The sequence below is a fragment of the Pollicipes pollicipes genome, unplaced genomic scaffold (genome assembly GCF_011947565.3).
Source record: "Pollicipes pollicipes isolate AB1234 unplaced genomic scaffold, Ppol_2.1 Scaffold_4295;HRSCAF=5057_pilon_pilon_pilon, whole genome shotgun sequence".
In the NCBI taxonomy this organism is placed as follows: domain Eukaryota; kingdom Metazoa; phylum Arthropoda; class Thecostraca; order Pollicipedomorpha; family Pollicipedidae; genus Pollicipes; species Pollicipes pollicipes.
This window is the reverse complement of record NW_023596461.1, coordinates 16902826-16917326: the sequence shown is the minus strand read 5'-3', so window position 1 is coordinate 16917326 and position 14501 is coordinate 16902826. Positions and strand designations below refer to the sequence as shown.

Sequence of the window (14501 nt, the reverse complement as noted above, 5' to 3'; positions counted from 1 at the left end):
AGACGGTATTTTTTGGTGATATGGAGTTCCCCGTCATTCGAGCGCACGTTTGACCCTGAATAATGATCTTGAGATGTCAGAACTTTTTGATCGACGCTGTCCTTTGTGCTTGTGAATATTTTAAAGCCTGTAATTTTAAAACCGGCGGGTAATTTTTTGGTGACATTGAGCTCCCCGTCCTTTGAACCCATAGCTGACCTTGAAGGATGACCATGGGAGCTCAGGAACTTTTGACGGACGCTTGTTCTTTCTGTGTTGAATATTCCTGGCCTGGTAGGTTTCAAATCGGTCGGTTTGTTAAAATATGGAGTTCCCGTACTTTGAGACCGTGTTTTATTTTGAAGGGTGATCTTGAAACGTCAATTTTTTTGACGAGCGCTTGTTCTTTCTGTGGTGAATCTTCTGATGTTTGCAAGTTTAAGATCGGCCGATAATTTTGTGATGATATAGAGTTCCCCATCCTTTGAACCATAAGCTGACCTTGAAGAATGAACTTAAGAGGTAATGATGTTTAAATGGGCGCTTTTCTTTCTGTGGTCAATGTTCTGGTGGTGGCAAATTTGAAATCAACCGGTAACTTTTTTAGTGATATGGAGTTCCCCGTCGTTTGATCCCACGTTTGGCATTGATGGGTGATATTTAGAGGTCAGAACTCTTTGACGGACGCTAGTTTTTGTGCTCGTGCTTAATTTATGCTTACAGGTTTAAAATCGGCCGATAATTTTTTTGTAAAATGGATGTCCCGTCCTTCGACTTTGCTTTTGATATTGAAGGTCACATGCTGTTGCAAAATAAGTGTAATTTTTAATGTTCTTTTGCCATTATTGAGCTTAATGCCTTTGTGCAGAAAAATCGGAGCTCGTCGCTGAATAAATCGCTAAACAAACGAACGAAAGGGAGATGAGATGAAGTTGGATTTGGCAAGGCCGAGGTCCATCTTCAACAAGCCCACCGGAGCTTTGGTCTCAATGACAATCGGCTGACAGCAATTATTTTTTTTCGGTACTTCTGAAAAGTTCGCGAGTAAATGTGTCGTAAAACAGTTCGAGTGCTTCGTTAGGCAACACCATAGCGCAAGCATCATCTGCAAAAGCAGCAATGGCACCAAGCTGACTTGCTCCTGAATTTGTTTTAGTATTGACTGAGGTTATTATATAAGCTCCGATGATCTGCGCTTTTTAAATAGGGTATCTAAGAGAAACTTGAGTGGGGGAATACCACAACAATATGGCATTCCCGAATCTAGATTGAAATCTAGGTACCACCTAAATTCCCCCATATTTCCACCACTCTCTCGATTTTGGTCCCGCTACTTTTGCGTTTAGTTGAAAAGCGACAAGAAAGGTGAAGCGCATTGGCTACGACATATCCCCAAATGGCTAGACGGAGCCAGGACGGACACGGAGCTAGAGCAGCTTAGTGGGGGAGAAGAGAATTTCTGGTCAAAGGGATTTGACCGGTTGCATTGTCATTTCCCATCACCCACCCACTCCAGCGAGGATGTTAGGAAGGCTCTGTTTTATGTGAGACGCGAAAACAGTCGCGTTAGACTTATCCTATCCCATCCGTGTATAGGTAAGTGATGGAAATGTACCTCAACGGCATGTTGTCCTATCGCCTCGATAACGGCCGACAGAATATCATGTTGAGGTTTCGCACGTCACCATCGCTTATCTAGATGATCATCTGTCCTGCTCCGGCACTAGTTGGCGTTCAGCAGAGGTGCCTGACTTGTCGGCATTGAGAATCATACCAGTGTCTATGTGAACAATGTTCCTCATCCAGAAAAAAAGCTTTTCTATTGTTAGTTCTACAGCTTGATTTGTCTTTCACATTTGTATTCCTCGAAGTGTCAAGTAGTCCTTTTCAAGACACCATTGTGGTGGAAGTGATGGCCGGGCTCCGAGAGTGACAGGGATGAAGCCAAGGCGGGGGACCGGGTTGTACTCTGTCCCTCCTCACAGAGCGCTGAAAAATAACTGACGTGTGCACTATTTTGTTTAATTCCAGCACGTTTGGGACCAAATTTGAAACTTTCTCCAAAAACAGACTGGTCCCTCGCAAGAGCGTACGCTCTAGTGCCCTAGGGCGCGCGACCTAAATAAGATTATACGCCTTCTTGTCCCGTACCATATGATACGGGGTCAATCTAACGGAGGTATGTCTATAAAAAAACGCAGCAACACGTCGTCAGCACACGCCACCCAAGAATCCTCCTGAAGTGGCCATGCCACGGCACGACCGCTCGGTGTCCTGCTGACCGTCTCCAGGATGTAACTAGATATTGGTCAGGTTCTGCTAAGTGTAAAACCAATCTATAGCATCAGCCCGAGACATCACCCGAGCATGGCTTTGCGCAACAACGGAATGGCAAATCATGAATAACGGTCGGTACATTTCAGATGGAAAACTTTTCACTATGTGGTGCATACACAGCTCAGCTGCATTATAATTCAAGTACAGTTACGCTCGATTTTCGCCTATGCAAAACTTTATTCGTGGTGCACTTGACTTCATTTTTGGTACATTTCAGTGCATTTCTCTAAAATCAGGAGACGACCTAGCTCTGGATGAATGCTGTGCTAAGTAGACGTTGACAGTTTGCATTTACCGAACAATCGTGCGACAAATTGTGTAAGATTAGAATGGCATAGGCATTGAAACGAACTATAAGACTAGGATGGCATGGACATCGAAGCTCAGATGTATTTAAAACTACACGTTTCAAATACATCTGAGCTTGGCGATTAGTTGTAAATTCGGCATTTTTGCGGGTCGCTTGTTCTTGAATTGATGCGGGTCATTCTTCGCACAGCACCGCACATTTGCTGCAGTAGCGAGACATGACGGTGGCAAGAATGCTTGGAAGCAAAACCATCAGTAATATCACATTGTTTGCGATACAAAATGCTTCTAAGCACAAACCCCTCGTCAAGACGGAACGAGACGAGTCTGGTCTAGCCTAGCCCTTTCGGCTAATTCTTTCCGGATGATATGATTAACCTGTTGAGTATACAGGTCAGCAGATGATTGTTAGGTCTCTGGTGATTGAGAAGTGTCGCTTGGGGGGAACTTCGGGGCTCATTATGTTGTCTAGAGGCACCCCGCTGTTGGTTGCCTGGCCCTATATCTCCACTTGCCGGGTCAATCTGATCGCTAAGGAGCTTTCCACGTTGCCCTTAATCTCTTTGCATTTTCTCGTAGGGCTCAAAGTGCTGTTGGGATGCTGTTTGCCTCCATGCCTGAGCACTGTTGATCGACTGCGTTTTCATCCACGCATAGGCGTAGGAACGTTTCAAAAAGTGGGGGGCCAAGCTCAGGGTGCACTTCAAAACTTGTTTTGGAAACCGAGCCCGATACGCGGGGGGATAGGGATGGAGGCTGTTATCGCTCTTGATTCAAATGTCATGGCGGCTATGCTAGATATGCATCTAGAGCTGTTTATCCTTGGTGCACAATCTTGCCTATTCGACTCATCTGTCATTTGGCAAATAAGGCTATCCAGCTTCCCCAGATTATTTGTCCATTTCAACATTATTTTTTCCCGGGGAGGCGAAATTCCACGAGCGGGTAGGTATCTTGGGTCATTAAGGAAGCATCTGCCTCCACAGTGTAGATGCCAAAATACGGCCTGGATATATGATGGTGAGAATTTTGAAAGTGGATCGATGGTTCACGGTGCGACAAATTTTTATGAGCCTTCATTTCGCTGGCTGCTTTGCAAGAGATAAGACTTGTCGCAGCATATTAGGCGGAAACAAAGTCGGGAGCTTAAACCTGCTAGCAACAATGTGACAAAAGCGACAAAATTGGAGATTCTCTTTTAACATGCGCCCGGATGCCCGGCTAGACACCCTTCGCTCGGGTGGGGGTCATTTTGACCCCCCCATAAGATCTCGGAAACTAAGAAAGCTGGAGATACCAAATTTGCAGGGTGTGTTGACCTGTACGTGAACTCACTTAGGACAAAGTTTGAGATCACTAGGTCATGACATTCGGGTCAAATAAGGTCAAACAAGGTCGAAATTAAGGTTGGTCTCTTAAGTGCCCCAGAGCCTTGATAACTGTTTCTAAGCAAAAGGTCACAAGATCACTTAAGGCCAGTGGCCTTGCTTGACCTTTCGAAGGTCATGGTGACCAGAATAATAAAAGACTGCTCTGAGTTTTGCATTTATATAAGAGACAAATATTTCGCTTGCCGGTATGTTCTTTAAAAAATGTCGACCTGGGTCATCTTAGGTAAATGACCTATTACGACCTCAAATAAGTCAATTGAAGATGTATGATGCGGTTCGTGTAATCAATGAACTCAAAATGAGCACCAGAAAATACCCTATACAACAAACTCTAGAGCAATAAAACAGGCTGGTTTTGACCTTAGTCTGACCTTCATACCTGACCTTAGGTCAACTTAGTTTGCTCATTCGATACTTGTGTTGCCCAATAAAGCATCTCAAAGATTTATGGCTTCGTCAGACACTCCGTTGTGGCATCAGACTGAACGATTCCCTAGAAATTGACTTTACTGAAACCATGGCCTGACTTTGACCTGCCATAGGTCAGTGACCTTACAAGGCACATCTTCTGCTATTCAACTGTGAACAGCTGTGCAAAATTTAGCTGGGAAATTTGGTTCGGAAGCCATTCTGGGAAAACCTTCGGTGGTCAATTGGACCCCCACCCGAGCATGTGTTAAGAATCAAACCACAAAAGACCCATCTGTCTTATGTTCATTATCTGGACCCTGCTCCTGTCCGCTGTTGGTAGCCGTTGCCCTGGCCCGGATGCTCCTGCATGACTGACTGCGAACTGATCGTATGGCTGCTTTGTTGCATATTTTTGGACGAGCGTTACTACTGCATGGTGTATGAAACACGTGTTGGATACCGGCAACAGTATCTTTTTCCGAATTATCTTCCCTTACACCACACCGTCGCAGAAAAATAGTCTCCGGGAAGCTGTCTGCCTGAGGCATGAATTGGTCTAACGGACACTTTATTACCCATCGTGCAACGTACACGACTTGATCTGCTTTTGTGTGTAGACAGGGGCGAAGCCAGGGTCTTGCCAAGGAGGAACACAAGGTTGACAAGAGCCCGTTTTATGGTGATCCCCCCAAAAATCCCCGGATATAGCTTGCTTGTTCGCAAATGACATGGTTTTCTTCGTTTTACTGATATTTTTACCTTGTAAGCAGAACAGAAACCAGGAGCTACCGTAAGCTCAATCCTGTTTGCATTTTGAGTTCAATAAACTGCAGAAATCATGCGTTGAACGACCGCATGGAAGAAACTGTAGGCGCTCTAAATTTACAATGGTTAGTTGGCTCTTTCTAAACAGATAGAATTCAGAAGCTTTGTCAGTTTTTCCATCTAGGTTGTATAGACATTGAGGACATCGCGAATGCAGATTGCAGATCGATATGTTTGATCCAAATTTGAAGATGAAAATTTGATTGCAGATCGAGTGGTCAACAATGCGTATTAACATGGCCAAGCCATGTTTGTCTGAAAATGTTTACCATTCAGTCAGAATAGATTATTAATACAATTTATGTAACGTGTTTTTTAACATGCGCGCTCGCAAATCTTAGCAACGCAAATCTCGACACCCGGCATTGCAGTCTCCATTATCCGCGGAGCGTTAGCCCAGTAGCCAATATTTAGCCCTGGCCCACCGGTGGACGAAAATGATGACGCTTCTGAAATGATTAACTTTGACCACTTTAATCAACTAGTAATACAAGTTATGTGACTTAGTTTTGAGCATGCGCACTCGAAAATTTTAGAACACAAGCCTCATCCCAGGCGTTGCAGTCTCCACAGACCGCGTGGTGTCGGCCTGGCAGCTAATATTAAGTTGTGGCCAACGGGTGGACAAAAATGATGACGCTTCTAAAAAAAGTATTCTTGGACGCTTCATGACATCAAATCTTGCATACGGAATGCAGTCTGAGCGCCTATTCCACGTGTGCAATTTTTAGACTGATAAAAAGAACGGATTGGCCCCTTAAGCACAAGTTGGGCTGGAATCTAGTGGCTGAACTGGAAGACTGAAGGTAGAATCTCTATTTTTCGTATTTTTGCAGCTATTTATCTATCCAGAAGACAGATTAACACGGCGCCCGCCGTCTGGTGGCACTTGCAGCGGCCGAAACTGTTGGGTTTTACGGAAGCTACGACCCAGACCATCCTTGTCCTTGCTCTCGAGGCTGCGGGCGGGCATGTTCAAGCCTTCTGGGGTCATTTGTTTCAATAATACATTCTGAAAAAAACGAATGTTCTCAGGCGAACATGGCATGACCTTGCTCGTTTTTTAAATATATTTCGACCCGCGCTATTCGACAATAATGAGCGCCTCACTCTACTCAACAATTATGAGACTTCTTATTTCCTTCCGGACAAGGGACCTCTTGAGAAGAACACTAGGGGTACATTACCGTTTCCGGTCAAGGGCTGAAGGGCCATTCCATCCCATCGCGAAGTGTCTCCTGGCTATCATTCTGGTGGCACGGGGCGGGATTTCCTGGTCGATCCGGAGGCCATGAGAAGGATATGTCATATCACATTGTTCCCATACCTGATACGGCAGGCCCCCTGACCCGCGCAGTTCGCCCCGGACCATCACAGGAACCCTTATTGACGCAACAACATCCCTGATCACCGCAGGTAGTCCGATAGTTGCCACATAGACTCCAGTTCAGTGTTTTTCTGTGTTCCTCCGAGACATTGAGTTTTCCCTGACTGTAGATTGTAGATGACATGGGGTTCCTAATTTGCATTAACATGGCTAATACATGTTCGTCTTAAAATGCCAAAGATCATGTTAGAGCTGATTTCTGATAAGAAAATATCCTAATATGGTGTTGAACATGCGTGCTCACAAATCATAGCAATAACAGCCTCGACGCCCGGCGTTGCAGTCTCCAGCCCGTGCGGTTTCGGTCCTGCGACTGTAACATTGAGTGATGGCCAATCAGCAAATGAAACAGATGACGCATCTTAAGAGAGATGGCTGGTGGACGAGGTAAATCGGCATGCATGTTTAATGCAGTGCAAAAGTAAGCCAAATACAGCCTTAATCTGAAGGGGGAGGCAGTTAACATTGTTGGCCCTCACCTTGAAAAGTGGGGGGGGGGGGGGGGGGGCATGGTCATCCTGGCCATCTCCCCCCCCCCCCCCCTGTTCCTACGCCCATGCATCCACGGATTCTTCCCATCGCCCGGAAAGCTCTAGACGCTTTTCCGGGGCCCCATATGCCACGGCACACTCAGTTGCTCCGGGGCCCTTCATATAAGACTCAGGTTCTTTCTACTTGTTTGGAGAGCCTTGTGCTGCTGCTAGGGCTCTTATAAGGTAGGGCACGGGGACACTCGATGCTCGCGGGCCCTCCACTTTGATCGAGGGCCTTCTCCCTTTGGTCCATTTGCTTCACTCATATCGAGGCTCGTGTTGTTAACCTGCCCACACACTCTTGATCGCACATTCATGGTCTTGGATAATTCCCCTTTGCTCGGGGGGGGGGGGGGTCCTGTGCTCTGACCGGGGCTTTATATGTCAGCCTGCCGAGACACCACCGGTCGTCTAGGGGCCCACCACGTTCGTCTTGGATTCTTTTTGCTTGCTCTAAGAACCCTACAGTTGTTGACGAGAGCCAGTTTGTTGGCCTCCTGCGGCACCTATGATCGCTCAGGTTCCGTCCCTATTGGCCTTGGTGTCTTCGCGTTAGAGCAGCAGTCGAATATGTGCCCATGATTCTTTACGCGCAATTGCCGAGCGTAATTTTACATGCCGCCGACGTCATATGTGTCATTTCCATTAGCTATTGAGTGTTTGACACTTATTATACTAGTGCACCACGTTCTTAGCGTATTTTGAATGTTAAGGTATGTTGTACTCCTTCATAACAAACGAAAAATTCAGCACTTAGTGATCAGCCAACAGCTGATTACATCGCCCAGCCAGCCAGCCGTAAATACGTAAGCTAGGAATCAACTCCGTGCTTGGTTTTGATTGTTGTTAGCAGCTAACTCAAGTTTATTTTGCCTGTTGTTCCGAAACACTTAGCCTCAAAATCACAGTATTTAAAATGATATGTAGAAAATGAGTGAGTTATACGTGTATGCATGCGTAGCACGCCTATCCGTTATAGGGCTGTGCACAGCAAGATGGTTTCTGTATTTATTAAAAAGATGAATAGGTAAATACATATATTGCATACATGTCTATCTACATATCTATGTGTAGCCATATATACCTACATGTACATACAAATCTATATCAATACATGTTCTAACATATAATAAGTGTCCAACACTCAATATATGTATGTATATATATATATATATATATATATATATATATATATATATATATATATATATATATACATACATATATTGAGTGTTGGACACTTATTATACTAGTGCACCACGTTCTTAGCGTATTTTGAATGTTAAGGTATGTTGTACTCCTATATATATATATATATATATATATATATATATATATATATATATATATATATATATATATATATATATATATATATATATATATATATATATATATATATGTGTGTGTGTGTGTGTGTGTGTGTGTGTGTGTGTGTGTGTGTGTGTGTGTGTGTGTGTGTGTGTGTGTGTGTGTGTGTGTGTGTGTGTGTGTGTGTGTGTGTGTGTGTGTGTGTGTGTGTGTGTGTGTGTGTGTGTGTGTGTTGCATACGACTGGTCTCAAAATGTTGTTGTTTTTCGTCCAAAACGCAAAGATATTTTGGAGCGGGCCCTAAGCTCCAGGGGCCCCACAATGTTGTATATTCCCCCCCCCCCCCCTGACGAAATCCTGGATCGGCCCCTGTCAGTTCCGACTGAAAACCCCTTCTAGTTCTAACATATTAAACTGTTTCAGTTCTGACGGGGGAAACTGTTTTGGTTCTGACCGGCCGCCCGGTAATCGTTCAAGTCAATGGGCCCGCTTTGACGAGCCATACACGAACACGCATTTGGAAGGCGAATCCAGCACCGAACGTTTCGCTACGTCAGCATAACTGCAGCGCTCTTCCGGAGTGGGGCTTCGGCAACAAATGCTTCTGATGAATGGATGAATGAATGAATGAATGAATGAAATGAAACAACGACAAATGCTTCTCGAGAGATCCGGTGCTTTGTCATGTCGTCAGTCAACGCCAGACGACTTTGACGATAATTGGAGCTGAAATGTTTGTAAGCCGATGAGCTTTTTTCTTTCGAGGAATCTATCCTCCCACACTTCGTGAAACGCTATTCTCGGAAAATGTGAAAAGTAGCAAATGCGTCGTACCTGTCTGTGATGAGACCCGACCCAGCCAAGTATAAAAATATATCATTCTTAGACCCAGCGTTTTGTGCTACGTCGAGCTATGTGGTAGGTGTTGTGAATGCTACTTAAGTGGTGTCAGCTTGCTGTTGACCTGACTTGGGTCATGACCCTGGTGAGTTCATCGTGAACACGATGACAGGGGGTGCTCAAATGATTATATGAATGTTTGATTCACCCATTCATCGCCGACATGTGGGGCAGGCGGCGCCGGAACGACCAAACTAGGTCATCACTCACCGGTGTGTGTCAGGTCCATGAATACATGGCCAAACTTGGGTAAAATCGATGGATATGGATATCTACACAGGTTGCCATGGTAATCTCGGTTGCATTTTTTCACATAGTAGTCAAAATGCCGTCATCGTGCACTTTTTGGTAGTTCCCCAGCGATCCCATTTGCTATGGGTGACCTTCTCGGTCTCACATTTAGTGTTCAGGAAGTGGACAAAGAATTTATGCAACCCTCTACGCAGGTTGAATAGGGATGCTGAAATGCTGACATGGGCGCCGCGTCGCCGATCAGGTGATATTATAAAGCTTTGAGTAGCGTTGACAGGCGAGACAAGGCCGCTTTGTTGGCTTCTGGAGGTCGAAGTAGGCTATGCCCGCAAAGAGTATACACCGGCTCACTCAACGCACTTTGTTTTCGATTGCACAAATGGCTCAAAAAGGTTCGGTGTCCAATTTCTGTTTGGCTGCAGCTGTACCATCTTTCTCACTGTTTCAGACATAGGCGTCCTAAATCGCTGTAGCTGAAGCGTCCATAGTCGCTCAGAAGCCAGGTGCCAGGGAAATTAAATCGGCTTTACACTCCAATCAGTGCCAACAACATGAACTTTGCATAAACCAGAAGCAAACTTAGCATTTCAAATCTTTATTCACATGGTTAGCTCATAAAACATAAAACGCACCAATCTAGCAATGAACCGCACAGACTCGTTCCGCGAGAGCCGTCACCGCCCAGCAGGCTGGCGGAACAGGTGGGCGCCGGCGCCTAATGGTGGTCGCAGGTCATCTGCATGCCGTCCTTGCAGCAGAGTGGCTCATGGAAGCCCTCCCCGCTCTCGCGCAGGTCGTGACCGCACACGTCGTGGTGGAGCGATGTGTGGATGCCCATGTCCTCGTCACGGCCCAGACTAGCGCAGGCGACCTCTCCCACCGTCTGGTTGCCGTCGCCGCCGAAGCGGTGCGGCACCACCATCTCCCAGCCACCGGCCGCCTCCAGCACGTCGCGTTGCGTGTGGCACTCTTCCATGCAGAGCTTGTCGGCCTCCTCGTCGCAGTCCTTGTCCCAGGTATTGTGGAAGCGGAAGAGGACCGAGTTGTCATCGTGCGTGCCGATGGCGCACTCGCACTTGAAGTTGGGCGGCGTCGGCCTGGCGCTGCGGTCCTGGCCAGCAATGAGCGCCAGAAGCGCGGCGAAGGCGAGAGCGATCTTCATGGCGGCGGATGCTGAGTCTGGTGCACGCACGGCGCCGCCCACCGCTTATGTACGCACGGCGTTTGTGTTGCCGACGGGCGGGCCTAGACTGACACTGACGCACTGTTTTTGTCGGTAATGGAGCGCGAGCTTGTGATAGGCCGCTTTTGCGGATGCATCTATAGCCTGTAGGCTTTAAAACTTTGAGGCTTTCGTGGCAAGAGAAGAGGAGAATATCCAGCAAGTTCCAAAAGCTATGGGGTATACCAAGAACACTCGCAGCAGCAGATAAGTAGCATGTATCTGAGCTAAGCCACGCCCATCCTCAACACATCCCGCACTTACGTCGTAATAGTGAATATTCAGCAGCGAGCGTCGTAATAGTGAATATTCAGAGCAAATCAGCAGCGACACTCACGCGAGGCCCAAGCAAAAAGTCCCCTGCACACCGCACGCGCTGTCCTCATACATAAGATGTCCATTGCGGTCAAATTATTGCATTTTTCATTGTCCTTCCCAAAACCGGGGCAACCCAATTTTCATACGACAAGCCCCGTTTCATATCCTGAGGAGACACCGATAGACTAGGTCTTGAGGGAAAGCTCGTGGTCGAAGCTCTAGCCTCTGAATTTCGAAACGCTGGAAAAACTTCATCAGCGTGCTCAGGAGGGGGAAAACCTCGGTACTTACATATGAGCCCTCTGATTTATGAGGGCGGCTTTCAAATGTCCCGCGTCGCTTTGCGTCTCAATATGGTAACCCACTGTGGGACACCCAAAGAAGGATGCTCCACATTTGTTACTCGGTGGTGGATGCAGACTCTTACAAACGGGTAAATGTAAACACTGAACGCGGAATGCCTGCTTGTAAATATGATGCAAGGACTAGTTACAACTGCTTGTTTGCAAATATCGATCAGAGCATTGCGGTACAAACGGTATGTTTTGTCTCTCCGACACAAACTGTGATTGAGATCTCCAATCCACCTCTGGTCATGCCTGTTTTCGCACGCGATTCGGCTATCACCACATGGTCCACTTTGGTCACTTTTGCGAGACTGCGGTATATGAAACTAAACGCTCTCGAAGATCGGATGGCCGAACATATTATCAACAAGAAAGGCCATGTGACCACGCCAAGATGTGGCCATACCATCGACCCAAGTCCCATTAGGCTAGCTCGTGATCTTCAGTTCTGACGGGGGAAGACGTGTAGTTGTGACAGAGTAAACTGTCACAGTCCTGACGGGAAAACTCTCAGCTCTGACTGAGTACTCCTTCAGTTCCGCCGGGGGAAACTGCTTCAGTTCCAACAGTGCAAACTGTTTCAGCTCTGACGGAGTAAAACAAACTTTCAGTTCTGACGGGGGAAAGAAACTCTTACAGTTCTGACGGGCTAAATTCTCAGTTCTGACGGGGTAAAACACCTCAATGTTCCTGCACCGTCGAACGCCGCACCCCACACCGCCACATGCTGCAGCTCCACTCTGTGCTCACGGCAATGGCGGCCCGCTACGTCTGCGTTGCAACGAAATGCACGGCAGCATGACCCGCACGTCGCCGAGTGAATCAGCTGGCTTGAACTCAAATCCGATTCAGTGCGGCCGAATTGAACAGAAAAAACGAATATCGGGCTAATACACGCATACAATTAACGATTTATTATTCCGACGGTAGTGGGCAGATCGCCGATAATCGTGTAACGGTGAAACGGGTGGAAGTCAGAGACGGAACCTACCAAAACGCGGTGTTCCAGAGGAAGACAGAGGTCTCATTTATTTGCACTCCGATTTAACACGCAGTCAAGGGCCGCGCAATATATTGCAATGAAATATCTCCGCTCCCTCCGTTCGCCGCTTTCAAGCCTCCAGTATACATCAGATCGGCGAAGTCGTGGACTTGGCACCGCCAGCTAACCACCGCCTTTTGCAGCCGTCTCACAGGTCCTAGGACAGGCGCAGGCGCAGCATAACGACCCTCCGGCACCCGGTGCGGCGCGATTAAGGAAACACAAGCGGAACAACGTTAGGCCACCAAACTCACTCTACAGCGACTTGACCCACGTGCCTGCCACTGCGGCCAGTCAGTCCACACCCTGCAGCCAGTGCGTCGCAGAGCGGTGTCGTCTCATGCGCGAACGGCGCGGGCCCGCGCTCACGAGTAGATCACCCTGTCCGACGTGAAGCGGTCGTTCAGCGTGCGCGAACTGGTAGCCGCCGCCGGACGGAAGTTTCCCACACCTGACGTTTGCGCCGTGGCCGGCAGATGGTGCTGGGCGCGGCCGCGCGCCTGGATGGCCGCGATCTCCTGCTGGATGCGCGGGTCCAGGCCGGTCCGATTGCGCGGCGGAGGCGGCGGCGGCGGCGGCGGGGGAGGCGATGGCGGGTCTTCGTCCAGCGTATCGTCCAGCTCCATCGGCAGCTCTGAGGAACGCAACGACGTCACGTAGTGATCACGCCGCGTGATGGCGTCCAACGCAGCTGCCCAGGCTGATGCCAACATTTGTTCCAAGCAATAACCCATATCGAGTGTGTCCTAACCTCCACACACGGGAGCCGGAACAACGCAGCTTGTCACGGGTCGCTCACATTACCACAAAACATGAGCACCACGGCGATGAGTACTGCTACTGCCCAAGCCCAAACACCATCTCACACAGCCCAGCGGACCCAATGCACCTGGCGCTTCCAGACCAGACCATACACTTTCAAGCTTCCACGCGGTCCATTTACACGACTGTGCGCCATGCTCGCGGGTGTGCGCGGGGTCACGTACGCTGTCGGCGCTGCCTGGCCAGGTCGTTCTTGAACTGTACGGTGAGGAGCGTGCCGCCGGAGGGCGCCGACACGTCCAGGCGGCTGCGGTTCAGCGGACGGCGCGGCCGGCCAGCCGCCGCCGCCGCCGTCGGCACCCGCTCGTGGATCACCTGGACGCGGCCCGCCGGCGCCAGCGGCCGACGCGCCGGCAGCCGGCCGACGGCGGCGGCGCCGCGGCCGCGACGGGCCGCCCGCGGCGCCGCCTCCTCCTGCGGCGACGGGTGAGACGGTCAGGCGCGAGTGACCGACCCGGCGAGTCAGCACACGGGGACGGACACAGGCACAAGCACAGGATGAACCGTTAAACCGTAGGCATAAAAAATAAAGAGAAACGAAGCGTGAGAGACCGGGATAGAGCATGAGCGTCACTCGACCAGTGCAACGAGCGTTGCACCATACAGACACATCGGCGGATGGGCCCGTGCTTCGTGAGCTACTACCATCAGACCAACACCATCTCCGCCACTCTACGACACGTTATCCAACACTTCAAACTGCTGCAGACGGATCCCGGATTTAGGAACACACACGAGACGTCTCTATCAAGACCGAAGCCAGACACCCGACACAGTGCTGCCGGTGTACGGAGCGCGGCGGCTCGGCTGGGTCCGGGGCGGAGCGGACGGGCCGGTAACGCCCGCGCCATCGTACCGCGATGCCCCGCCGCTTCATCAGGATCTGGTTGCGCGCGTCGACGCGGCTCAGCTGGCGGCTCGCGCTGGTCAGCTGCTGCAGAGCCAGACGCTTCTTCTTCAGCGCCAGTGTGGTGACGTGCTGCAGGAGACGCCGGGGTCACGACGATGGAGAGTCGGACTCTAGGGTGTCACGTCAGTGGGCATTCGGAATCCAGCGAGTCACGCCGGTGGAGAGTCGGACGGTAGGGAGTCATGCCAGTGGGCATTCGGAATCC

General features: G+C 49.0%; 1 protein-coding gene across 1 annotated transcript; it reads right to left on the bottom strand.

The window, feature by feature from the left end:
• Nucleotides 1-12654: 12654 nt before the first annotated feature.
• On the bottom strand, nt 12655-13664 carry LOC119096994 (acrosin). The gene is made up of 2 exons (XM_037219996.1): nt 13551-13664; nt 12655-13198 (listed from the first exon to the last, which is right to left on the bottom strand). Exon 2 carries the CDS (start codon nt 13188-13190, stop codon nt 12930-12932), a length of 261 nt encoding a protein of 86 aa, XP_037075891.1. The 5' UTR covers nt 13191-13198; nt 13551-13664; the 3' UTR covers nt 12655-12929.
• Nucleotides 13665-14501: the final 837 nt, after the last annotated feature.

Coding starts and splice junctions, on each gene's coding strand:
- LOC119096994 (XM_037219996.1), bottom strand. CDS start 13,190: ATGGAGCTGGACGATACGCTGGACGAAGACCCGCCATCGCCTCCCCCG.